This window comes from Macaca fascicularis, chromosome 2 (genome assembly GCF_037993035.2).
Source record: "Macaca fascicularis isolate 582-1 chromosome 2, T2T-MFA8v1.1".
NCBI classification, from domain to species: Eukaryota; Metazoa; Chordata; class Mammalia; order Primates; family Cercopithecidae; genus Macaca; species Macaca fascicularis.
In genome coordinates this window covers 185245804-185259444 of record NC_088376.1, presented here as the reverse complement: position 1 = coordinate 185259444, position 13641 = coordinate 185245804, and the positions used below count along the sequence as shown (strand labels likewise).

At 34.1% G+C, this 13641-nt stretch overlaps 1 protein-coding gene across 7 annotated transcripts in view; it reads left to right on the top strand.

Annotated features, from left to right (window-relative positions):
• The window catches only part of EPHA6 (EPH receptor A6), a 930448-nt gene that overhangs the window by 778158 nt on the left and 138649 nt on the right, over positions 1–13641 (top strand). For 6 of the 7 annotated variants that reach the window (XM_065539279.2, XM_045385337.3, XM_005548367.5 and 3 more), the window contains one exon: positions 3354–3479. The exons of the other annotated variant lie outside the window; for it this stretch is intronic. In XM_065539279.2, the coding sequence (XP_065395351.1) occupies positions 3354–3479 (126 nt within the window). The remainder of the gene's footprint in view (positions 1–3353; positions 3480–13641) is intronic. 7 annotated transcript variants of the gene reach the window in all.

The window sequence follows — 13641 nt, the reverse complement described above, 5'->3', positions numbered from 1 at the left end:
ATATATTTGAGGATGATTGGAAGACTGGTTATGCTGTAGGCCAGTTTACCGTCGGATCAGCTGAGTAATCAGAATGCTTCCTCAGTCGATCAAGCCAGAGGGAAGCATGCAGGCCATGTCAGCTTCTGCTTTTTTCCCACTCTCTCATTACATGACCTATTAACTAGCAACCTTTTAAAAAAACAATAATAAATAATTCTTTACTCATGTACAGGTTTGTCAGTGGGTACTAGTAGCATTTTGAGACTTTTTTTTTTTTTTTTTTTTTTTTTTTGCAGAGAGTATACCATGTATTTCAACAACTTGAGCCTTCCTCTCACTAAATACTGGGAATGCCTTTCCTCAGTCCTAATTTGCAACTCTCCCTACTGGGAAAGTTACCACAAAAGTTGAGAACCACTGCACTAAGGAGAGAATCAAAATCAGAGTTTTAGAAAACTGTATGTGAAATGACACATTTTATGTCTTGAACTTGTAACAGCTAGAGGAATATTCTTATTACATATAAAATCTAATTTATATTCACAAATACTCTACGGAATGTAACTAAAAACAAAATATTCATGGAAGTGGACATTGCTCCTGCTACACATTTTAGATTTCATTTACCTTTTAGCTACAATATCATTGAATAATAAATTCCACAATTAGTTAAAAGAAAACAGGCAGAGAGAGTTAGCAACTTAAGCAATTGGGAAAACCAGACTAAAACTAATTTATATCAAACGCCAAAACTTAACACCTGGTGGATAAAGAAACAAGGGAATTATAACAAAGAATTGCTGTTTTTCCTGAATAAATTGTGAAAACTTACTTTAGTGTTTCATGCAGTCTCTGTTGATATAACTGACCTTAAGGAGAAAAATGATAAGGCATTACTATCACATAATATCTCACCTGAATATATATTCGTGTACGCCAGTCTTTCTATTTTGTTTGTTTTTTTCAGCTGTGAAAAATGACAATTCCTTAAGGAAGAGATGCCATAATAGATAAAAGACCTTTTTACCCATGGTAAAGAAACATAGCAAAGCTATTATGAATGATGCAGGAAGCTTAGGAAAATGAAAGCTGCTATTAACTATGACAGGCTGTCACAACAACAAAAACAGTAATCAATGCAATCATAGCAATAAGATAATATTTGTATTAGTTTCTTTCAAAAAGTTAATGGGCATCTTTTCTAAGTTAACGGTTTGGATAATGTTGGCAAAAACAGGAAAAACTCAGATAAAAATCTCAATGTGTAACATATTAACATTATTTGGAGCCACTACTCTACATATTTTTGTTTTTCTTCAAATTTCCTTTAATTTATATCATTTTTATATCATATTTATATCATTTTTTCTTTGCTCTTCATGATTATGTTATTATTTTTCTTTATGATCTAATATTCTTGAACTGAGTTTCCTATTACTTAGCTTCAATAAATCCATAATCAGCTAAAGTTGCATTATTTTAGCTTTTCACAGCATATAATAAAATCTGCACTCGTCATTATTTTTCCTATTGTAACGATACCATTACTCTTGCAACTTTAAGCAAGACTGCTTTATAAATATATGATCACCCCACTTGGTATTCAATGAGGCACCTTCATTAGAAGTGTTATTTCAGACAATGATGAAACACTGCAATGTGGAAAATGCCTTGTGTGGGAAACATTGCACACAGACACACGTTAACTGTGTGTTCAATGATAAACATTCCATGCACTCACAAGGAAGTTTGTTTCACTACTCCTTGTAAGTTACCTGGGAGCACTTTCTGACTTACCACTTGGCATTCTCGCCCTGTCTCTTCATGTTTAAGGGACTCCAGCTCTTCCTGACAGGACCCTTTCACTAAGGCCCCATAGAATCAACAACAAAACTAGTTTATTCACTGTATTTTTTTTTCTAAGCTTTCTGTAATCCAGTGCACACTGTATGGGCCTCGCCTGTTAAAATACACATTGTAACTTTACTCTTTCATGAAAACCTTTCTGAAGATCTAAGAGATGTGAACTTTTCTTTACCAATAACTTTCTCCATGGAAGCAAGATATATATAGTGTACCAAGTTCCTTTAATTCTGACCCAAGTTCAAAGAAGCCTCAAATTTTAACTTATTTTTGGTGGAGAATTTGTGTCAAGATACAGAGTGAGGTCTCTTCACAAACACAGAACTTGCTAAATCTGAGCATGAAAGGAAAGACCCCAGGATTGAAAATGTGAAGCTGCGCAGCCTGAGGCATTTCAGAGTGGCTGGACGAAATACATTCCTTACAGTCATCAGTGTAACTTGTTGGTTTTTTTCTTTGGATGGGTTGGGGGGGCTCTAGTGCAATTTTTACCTTTCATTGGCCATATCAGTTACCAGTGATGCCCATTCACTGATACTGCAAGTGTATTAAATTTTCTTCTGAGTGATTTTAGGATCTTGAGGTTATTAAGACACCAAATTATGATGTTACTATTCCAAAGTGCAAAGTTTCTAACTCATATTCAGAGGATAGCAATCTCCCAAATAAGAATGTATTCATGATTTGATTTTAGTCTAGGGTTGGAAGAGTTTGTCCTGGTAGTCTCCCAACCACGTGGCGATGACTCCCCTCCTTAGGCCCCAGTTTGTTGATCTAAAATGAATGTTTATAACTAGATGATTTCCACACTGTTATTTAGTTCTGACATTCTTTTATTCTATGATTCATTGTATAATTTTATGGATAAATTTCCAAGCCGCTTACTTTCTCTTTACTTTAAAATATCCTTGTTAAAAATGAAAAAGCATGTGGTTTTACCTTTGCAAACTCTCGTGTCTTGTCCCTAATGGAAAAGTATAGCAAATTAATAATTGCGTACATCAATGTTCTTGTCCCTGTTGCAAAAATATGTAATTACTGCATGATGTAAAAGTTTTCCTTATTTTAAGCACTAATAGAGATAGACCTAAAGTAAAGCACTGCTCCTGTTGATGCAGCATATATCAGATCTTATCATGGCTATTTTCTGCATGCCTGTAACTCATGTGGGCGTGAATTCTGCAAATAAACAACATCAATGACTAGCATTTATATCCGTTTTATTATTCCCTAGCACAGCTTTATGTTCTAAATGTAGGTTTAGTACTTTTATCTAGCACTCTGATGCTTCTAACCCTCTTTGATTGTAACTAGTTCAGTAGCTTTCTTTTCAAGACACTAAGTTGATTTTATAAATTTATGAGTCAAAATGTATTCCGTCCCTTTAATTTTATAACTTCTTTGTAAAATGTGATGTCTTTGTTGATTTTAGGTTTTATTCCATGTAAATGATCAATGCTTTTCCATAAAGAAGACTTTGATTAATGTCAATTTTTATCTCTTAAAAGGATCCTTCCCGGCCATTGGGGTGGAGGCGTTTTGCCCCAGCTTCCTGAGGGCAGGGTTTTTAAATAGCATCCAGGCCCCGCATCCAGTGCCAGGGGGAGGATCTTTGCCCCCCAGGATTCCTGCTGGTAGGTATTTCAGGTGAAGTTTTCTGCCACCATATACAGCAGTAGGACTGTGGTCATAGTTGATAGGCCCCAAATACAAAATGAGTATTTCTTAAATTTATTGTGGAAAAGAAATATAAGTGACTGCTTAAATGCAGGAACCATATTCATAATACCAAATGCTGTGATAATGGCACAAAGGAAGTGGAAGAAGGATTTGGACTATGAGCACCCAATTTGCGTAGTGCTGCCTCCTCTTCTGAAAAAATTTTTTACTTAAGAATTAGAGCTTCAGATCCAAAATGTGTAACTCAAGAATAAGCAAGGATGGACTTCAGACACTTTGCCACTTGGAATTGGCCAGAAAAGTGAATTAAAAACTAAGTGTTCTTGACAGAAAGAGTAATTTCATAGAGTTGATAGAGACTTAATTAAAGTATCCTTTCATTACAGAAAAAAATGATTTGAAGAAACCAGAAAGTAGCAACCTGAAAGACATTTTTTAGAATAAAAATTAATATGCATTTTTCCCTAAAAATGCCAATCTTACCAAAGCTGTATTTTACTGAGAGAAACAAAATATAGGATACTGAGCATTTAAAAATGCAATTTCAAATTTACTAAAACATTTTGCAAGTTTTACATGGCATGATTATACTTACAATTTGTTTCTTCCCTGACATTTAGTAAAATATCTAGCTGCCTTCCTTCATTGTACCTAAAGGATGCCATCTTACTTTACATTTTGTATGTGTCTTAGGAAAATAGAATTTGAATGTCGATTCTTGGAGTTTTAAAATCATAATTCTTGTGATTTTTATTATAATTAATAATAATGCTAAAAAATTATTGTAATGACATCAATGTACTCAGGAGAGCTGGCCCAGCCTGCTATGTAATTTGAACACTTGAAAAGACTGGGAAATCCAATAAAAGCAAAAATCCCAACAATGCACATTTCTTGTCCTTGTTAGCATAATTATACCAACAAATCTTAAGACCATTATACACTGATATTTTTCCTTTGCCTTTCAATTACTCTTTTCTACTTAATTAAAGCATATAAATATGCTTTGATGTCATTTAGCTTCATCACTGGATAGTTTATTGATGTGGTTAGATACTTTGTGGCGAAGAATACCACTGAAAAAGCAGAAACCAAAATTACACGAGATAAAAGATTATAAATTTTCACTTTATTGGGTGTTATATTGCCCTTTTTCTCCTTAGAGACAGAAATGATAACAGTTGTACAGAAATTTTGTTGTTGATGATGTTGTTGCAAAGGATTAGAAAAAAAAAACTAAGGCAAGCTCTCAGAGTTAACTGCAAATATAAACATGTAGCTTTCATATATAATTAATATCTCAGTGATTGGAATTTAGAAGATGAGCAGATTGCATAGAGTTTAATGGCCTAACCCTTAACTCTTAATGACAAATTTTGGTCAAGTCAGATATGTTTGGCAGAAATGACATTATGAAGTTTAGTAGTGACTTGAATTATTCAATATCACTGTTAGAAAACAAAAAACCTTTGTCATTTAGCTACTGAGAATGACAGAAGCAAGATGACTGTTCTTTAACACATACAGAAACGACTTTCCACAGAGGGATCTAAGAGAACATTCTAGCACTCTACTCTTCTAGGCTTTAAGCCAAATTTGCCTCGAGCTTTCATAGGAGAGAAAACTCAGTTCAGTTTTCATGACTTACATACAAATCAGGTGTAACAAAATTGCTTCATAAAAAATTTATAGATCTAAACTTGTCCCTGTTTCCACAAACTGAAATTAACTCAACACACTTTTCCTGGCTTATATCATTTTGATAAGTCATCTCTGTACATTTTGTGTGATACTTTTTTGGTAATGACTGCTACTATTTCAGAAGTTTTTTTAATCCTTTCTTGTTCAACTATAGCTTATTTCCCAAGATTTTTTTTTTTTAATTTTGCGTAAAGAGGAATGAAGCTGTAATCATGAGAAGTTTTTATTGTGTTATATTTTTTAAAAAAACAACTAAAGTATTTCTTTGCCATCTAATACCTGAATTAATACCCTTCAGGTTTCAGACATCAATTTGAAGGCAGCAAGCAGTTTCTCCCATGGCCCATACCATGACACTTTCAACACTCAGCTGAAGGTTGGTGCCCACCGGGCAGAAGTAAACTCACTTTCTGCCAATTGATTATCTGTCACACAACTTTAACAGTCACATAAGACATTTTCTCTATCAGTCAAGAAATGTAAACACCTGTTCTAGTGCTAATTTAGCTCCCAATTACTTATGATAATCAAATTTAAAAGAGATACGTGACTATGTCTTATGTAGAATAGTTTTTTGCTTCACCTCACACTGTGCTCTTAAAGAGCAGTATTTCTACAGTACTTACTTTTACACTAACCGTCATAATAACAGATTCATCGAATCACGAGACCCAGAAAGCAGACAAGCCTGAAGTTAGTATTTTTGCAACAGTTGTCAACTGTTTATAGGTTTCTCATTTCTAAAAAGGTCAAAGTAAAGGGTTATTCTTCTTAGTTTCAGATGGAGAAAAACACCAGGAAGTACTAGCTGAAAATTGAATAGCAAGTATATCAACACAATTAACAGAATGCATTTGTGTAGTAGTCACCTGATACAGGAAGAAATCACAGAAGGCCGGGTTCAGTGGTTCACGCCTGTTTTCCCAGCAGTTTTGGGAGGCCAAGGCGGGTAGATCATCTGAGGTCAGGAGTTAGAGACCAGCCTGGCCAACATGGTGAGATGCCATCTCTACTAAAAATACAAAAAATTAGCCAGGCATGGTGGCGGGCACCTGCTACTTGGGAGGCTGAGGCAGGAGAATCGCTTTATCCCGGGAGATAGAGGTTGCAGTGAGCCGAGATGGTGCCACTGCACTCCAGTCTGGGCAACAAAAGCAAAACTTCATTTTCTTTTTTCTCCAAAAAGAAAAAAAGGAAATCACAGGAGAGGAGAGGAGAGGAAAGGAAGGAGAAAAGAGAGGGGAGGATAAAGGAAAGAAGAGAATGGGGAAGGAGAAGAGAAATTAGAAATGATGTAACTCCAAAATTATATTTTTAAAGGAAAGTCTTCCTCCACTATATTTATTACTATTTAAATCAAATTCTACCTCCTTGAAAAGAATGTGTCCCTCTTTTAAATAAGTTATCAGACATATTCTCTAAAATAATAAGCTTGCTCTCTTTGCTCCACGTAGTTATTTCTTTAACTTAATTGTGTGGTCAAATAATATTTGAAAGTGTTTTAGAATATTTTTATATGCCATAGAGTATTGAGTATACATAGTCTTAGACTAGTGGATCACATTATGACAGATTTCACCTCTACCCAAATCCACTATATTTTTGGCAGTTTGATGTTTGCCATACACAAATGATAGGAGAAAAATAAAGCATTAAAAATAAAATTCTGCATTAATAGTGATGGAACACACATAGAAATTTCATGAATTCACTTTTCTTTGTCACTTCTTAGCAGTAACTATCTGACATCATATGGTGTTTTAAATCTACATAAAATGCAACCATTACAATATATCTCAAAAATTAGACCTACCTATAAGATGTAAAGGCATGTTTATCATCTGCTAATCACTCAGCAAATCACATCTTAAGATTGAATGTGTTTCTATCAACAAAATTTTAGCCTACATTTTTCTGTCAGTTTTCTATCAGTTGTGAGACTTGATAACTTTTTTACTAATGAAGTAACTCATATATATATATATATATATAATGAAGTTACTCATGTATATATGAATATATATCTGTATATATGAGTTATGTTAGTTTAAGGTATACATTTGAGTTTGGACTAGTATCTATTCCATATATATCTATGGAATAGATATATATGTATATATGCTAGAGTGGAGTATAGATATATAGAGAGCTATACAGGGAGATAAATATGGAATATGTGTGTGTGTGTGTGTGTATATATATGGATATGGATTAGATGGTAGACCAAACTGAAATGTATACCTTAAACTAACAAGTTTTGTCAATTGTAAGAGAAGTCTATAAAAGAGAGAACTAGGAAATAGGCAACATGTGGGATTTGGAAATAGGTTGTGAGGGAATAAAATCAGTGTTGAATATCTCCCTAATACTTCCTTCGTGGTTAATCGTAGCAGTTCTTTAGTTATTGAAGAAATGTTCTCTGAGGTACCCTCTCTGTTTGCCTGCCTGTGCTTTAGGTACAATGCTGTATGTGTAACACCTCTTTTGACATTTTTACCTGAGCTTCTCTTCATTCTATGATTTGTGTTAGGTGCAAAGGAAATGGCAAAGATAGCGTGAGACTTCCTCTCTGCTACTCTGAATCAACTAACAGGAAAATTATGAACACGTGTATTCAAAAACTGTATTTGCAATTACTGAGTCTATAATTAAGAATAATGTTTAAGGGCTGGGCGCGGTGGCTCACGCCTGTAATCCCAGCACTTTGGGAGGCTGAGGCGGGCGGATCATGAGGTCAGCAGATCCAGACCACCCTCGCTAACATGGTGAAACCCCGTCTCTACTAAAAATACAAAAAAAATTAGCAGGACGTGGTGGTGGGCGCCTGTAATCCCAGCTACTTTGGAGGCTGTGGCAGGAGAATTGCTTGAACCCGGGAGGCAGAGGTTGCAATGAGCCGAGATCGCGCCATTGCACTCCAACCTGGGCGACAGAGCGAGACTCTGTCTCAAAAAAAAAAAAAAAATAATAATAATAATAATGTTTAATATTATTTATTTATCCGTTGGAAAGAGATTTGGATGAGCCTTATACTCAAATACCAAACATTTTGACAGCCTCACTGCTATTCTGAGTAGCCATGTTAGAAAATGGATTAACAACCCGGATTTCTGTAAACCACATATCCAATAATTTCATTTCTATAGCAAAGGACATGCAGTCCTGAGCCAACATTAAAATGTCTTTACAGTCCACTAACAATGTTTATCAATATTTTCCTTTCCATATTTCATGTGAAATCCTATCTGGGCTGAAGTCAGGGAAAATATTGCATTCACTATTATCCAGTCAAAAAAATATTTTTATTCAGAAAGTATATAGCTTAGATGTTGCAGATGAGCCAGGAATGATAAATACGTTTGAAGCTATAGAAAATCTAGGATCTGTTGCATATAATAATATCAAATTTTGATGCATATAGAGGAGTGTAGAAAAGTAGTAATGCAAACATATAAGACTGGGTGGCAGACTTTGGGGAAATGTACACTGAGCTAAGGAAAATTGGCATAAACTCCATATGCCAAGGAAAGTCAACAGTGGAAAAGTATCTGCATTTTAAATATGATCAAATAGTACTTCAGAAAAATCAAAGTGAATCATTTTATTTCATGTTTTTAGACATTCTTTAAAAAGTTAGTACCTTTTCTTTAGATTCACAATTTGGCATTTCAAAATTAATTACTTATGACAAAACAATTTCTGTTGGCTAAATTCTTCCAATTATATTTAAGTATTTTTCTTTAGCATATATTTTGTATTTAACAATATTTTGTTGTAATAAGTTTATACAACATAAGATACAGTGGCATACTTTTTAAGTAAGAGATTTTTAATGGGGAGATTTTCTTTTTTAATTGAAGGGTACATATTTTAGACATTTCTGCAGTTGAGAATGCTGCTAATTACCCTAGATGATGTATGTGTGAGTGTGTGTACACACTTAAACCAAAACTACTTATAAAGGAAATCAGAAAAACTAGATTAAATATACAAAGTAAAATCCTGAATAAATCATTCAAAATATAAAATATAATAAAAATGAAGTATTTATCTGGATTACTAACTCCTAGTTTCTTTATTCCTTGCCATTTAGATGATATCAAAAACACCAATACAGGCCTTACTTAACACCCATCTGCACAGTTCTCCCCAGAGAACTCTCCTCCTCTAAAATTTGTGCAGCTGCAGGCTTCAGAAGAAAACATTGCAGACGGCAGCTGTTATAAAACTAGGATGGAGATTCTGAGCCAGGTGTGGGTGAGACACCAACATTATTGCTATTTCAGGGGTGGGGAGAAGATAGAGAAGATAAGGTCACTGATGGAATGACAAACAGAACACACCGGCAAACCAAAGCACAAAGGAGGGTGACATCAGTGATTGCATTCTAGTTACACAACCCCAAACAACCCCTCTAAAATATTCGCAACGCTGTTGGTGCTAGGTTAGAGGATTATTTTAAAATGTCTGTTTAGGATACACTCTACAACAAATGCAAAGGGAGCTAACCAGATAATGTCGAGGTTGCATTCCGGTGGCTCACTCTTGCTTAAAATCAGTGGGTTCCAAAGAGCGTGTACATCATCCTTTGGTTCTTTGGTTTACTTGAGGAGAAATACATGGTATGTTACAAAATGATACAGAGTTTAAGGAAGGCAAGTTCAAGGTATCAATTGGAATAAGAAAAATCAGGATGGAAACATATATAAAGTGGAAGGTATAATTTAAACCTTCAAATGACATTCAGTTTATAAAAACTTTATTGCAGAGTTTATGAGTTTAAAGACTCCTGTGGACTGATGATTATGATACTGTGGTACAGGTCATGAACTCAGATTCTTTTTGGATTTTATACTTTATTTCTTGGCCAAAAATAAGACTCCTCATTATAAACCAGGTGAACACTCAGCAGTTATTTAACCTTCCTCGCCAACCCTGATTTTGAAAATCCAATGAAGGCTTCACTCTTTTCCCCAAGAAAATGGACATGTGATCATGTATGTAAGTGTTTACATACAATTTTAGGAGGTCTCTGGACACCCTAAAGTTCACACACAAAGAACCCCTGGTTCTAAAGAATTCAGTGTTCTATATATAAAGTTAGGCTTAACTGACATAAGTGAGCATCATCTTTATGTAAGACTGGCAGTGCATTTAAAAAAAAAAACTGCATGATGCATTTGATATCAAGCTCTTGAGCAGCACAAAGAAAATTTTTATTTTTCTCCTGCCAGAAAGACATGAAAAATCTTGAAAGAGCCTTTAAGTAATCTCTAGATTTTTTAGTAGTTGTTCTTTTTACCTTCTCTATTTTCAGAATTTTTAAATAGTTCTAGCCTTTGGCCTTAACTAAGCCTTCTTATTAGCATAAATGTTTCTTTTATCTTAATATCATTTGAATAAGTTTGAATCTTAAAAATAGATATTTATATATATATATATGTATATATATGGCTATTTAAATTCTCCATTGAGAACATACCTACTCCCTAGAGATCTTCATGTTTTATTATTACAGATTGTGCCATTTATTTTGGTCCTATTCAAAGAAACTATCAGCACTTTCAAAATATGCATTCAAGAATCATTTTCTTCTTAGAAAAATTCTGAAAATCCTTACATGGTTTTCTAAGTTAGTTGAGTCTCCATGTAATCAGTATTCACTATTTGTGCTCATTGGTATTGTTTTGTGAGTTTTCACCTTAATTGGGAACATAATAGGAAACTAAGCTGCTTAGCTGGCTCTTCCTTTCCAGAGAACCATGTTGATCCACACAGGATAGCATACATGCCCTCATGGGATGCTGGACCACTTAAGAATAGAACTAACATGGAGACAGACCAGCCCTGCTGTAAAACATGCATTGGCTCAGGCTTCATTGTTTTGCTTTGTAGGACAAATCACAGTGGAAGCTGCCCTATGACACCATGTTGGCTTTTCATATTTCTGTTCACAGAGGTCTTAACAGAGAGTGCATTTATCAAAGCTGAACTTTTTAAAAATTAAATATCTTGGAAGAGTTGCAGAAAAGATTAAGAAATAAATAGTAACTTGCCTGGTGCATTGGGGGTAGGGGGAAGGAAAGTAGTCGGTGGTTTAATTAAGTCATATGTATGACTATTTAACAAATGTTTTGCCATTATAATTAAAATCACTCTGTAAATTACCTACATAGTTAGAATACATGAAATATGTTCTGTTTAGGGGTTTATTTTATTTTTAAATTTTCTGATAATTTTCTTTTGACAGTGAATGATACAGCAGAGCAGAAAGCAAAATATTTGAACACTCATTTAATAATAAGAATTTTTCAAGCCAGAAGTAAAGCATAGCATTTGAAATACTACTGGAAAATACAATGCTTTCTACCAAAAGCTTAAGGACTCTCTTAAAATATTCAGGATGTAACACTTGCCCTAGTGTCTTCCCCAGAGTTTTTGCAAAAGCATATCACATTGCTGCTCTTAAATGTTCTCATATATGCCTCTTATAACTGAAATTTCAACTGCTAAGCCTTGTCTTTTTAAGCCAAATTCGAGAATATTAATATAAGACAAATTTATTTTTAATGGAACTTTAAGATTATTATCATAAACTGATGTTTGAGAAAGCAAAATCTGAAGGTTTTTCCAGCCAGTGTCCTTAGTACATATTTCCTCTTTGTATAGAGCATTTTACAGCTTTGTAGGCCTTTAAAATCCTGGAATTTCTCAACAAAATATCCTGGGGAGCGACACAGCGCCTAGTTCATAAGACCCTTCCAGGATGTTTCTAGGATAAGACATGGAGATTTGGGGTAATGCTTTATGCTCCTCAAACTACTAATGGAGACATTACTTTGAGGTATAAGGACATGGCCAAGCATTCAGACTCTGGAGCCAGATTGCCTGGCTTTAAGCCTTGCGCTGCCAATTACTCACTGTGTGTCCTTAGGCAAGTTGCTTAAACTCTCAGTGCATCAGTAACCTTACATGTTTAATTGAGCTAATAATTACACTTGCCACAAGGGTCAATATGAGGATTAAATGAGTTTAAACATGTAAAACTCATAGAACAGTGCCTAGCATATTGAAGAACTTATAAAAAATTATTCTTACCCGCATGCTGATTTAGAGTAGTATCTATTTTTAAATTATACAAATGGATTTTAAAGAAGAAAACCAAGAACTAAAGCAGCATATAATTATTTATTTGACATGTAATTTAATTTAGTTTTGAACTTAGACATTATGCAGTATTTTAAGACATGAAAATTCCTTGCTGTGTTTTTTGTTGCTACCTAATAGTAATTCAACTATTAATTATTACATAACCACTTCCTTCATAATTTTGAGAAAGCAAAAAGTCACAAATAATTTCAAAAGATATGCTTTTAATTTGTGTATCACCGTTACTTTTCTAAATGTGAATGTAATACAAAATCAAGAAAGACATTCTTAAAAACTCATTTGTTATTAAAATTCTTCAGCATGGTTAGTATCTTATAGTAAAAACAATCCAACATGAGGCAAATTTGGCAGTAACTTTCATTGTTAACAAGACACTTTTAGTTAAGGAGAAACCTTTTTGCCTACATGGTAATTCCTAGTAGGAAAAAGGACATCACTGAATATTACTGAGGTCAACAGATGCAGATGGCATGCCACTGCTCTCTGGAACTGGCAGGAAAATCATGTTTTGTTTCTCTAGCCTCACACCTTTCATTTACTCTAACAAATCTAGATGAAGAAATGTTACTGTTTTCATAAATGCAGATCACCTCTCCTAATTTTTGCTCAGCTCTTTTATCACTAAAGTATTTTTTTCAGTATTTTTCCAAGGGTATTTTGCTTACCACTTAATTTTGAAAAGCAAATGACATAAATTAAGGGGGTAAAATGGAATCGAATCATCTGACTATATAAACTGAGGATTTTCAAATAGCTCTAAGATTAAAAACATCAATTCTAAATTAACCATAAAGCATGTTACAGCAAAAATCTCTAAACAGAGTGCAGAAGATACAACACAGATTGTTAATGAGAATAAGAACTTACTTTTAGCAGATGTTATTGTTAAGAAACTATATATTATGTTATTTAAAATAGGAAAATACTCTTTAAAGTATTTTACTCTACCCTGAGAAACCATCTTGTTCATTGAAGCAATTTCAAACCTGTCAATTTCAGGCATATACGATTTAAATGGACCTTTGAGACCATCCAGAGAGCTCCTAAATTTACTAACACTAGTCATTCTATTAATGAACCTTATTAGCTCTGCAAGCCACTTCTTAGCTTAGGATTCAACATCTGGTCAGTAAGGTAACATATAATACTCAACATATAGCCATTTATTTAATTAGCAGTTATTGGGTGATTCAGTGTTCAGCATTGGGTTCTATTCTCTGTTTTAAGCACATTATCCTTTTCATC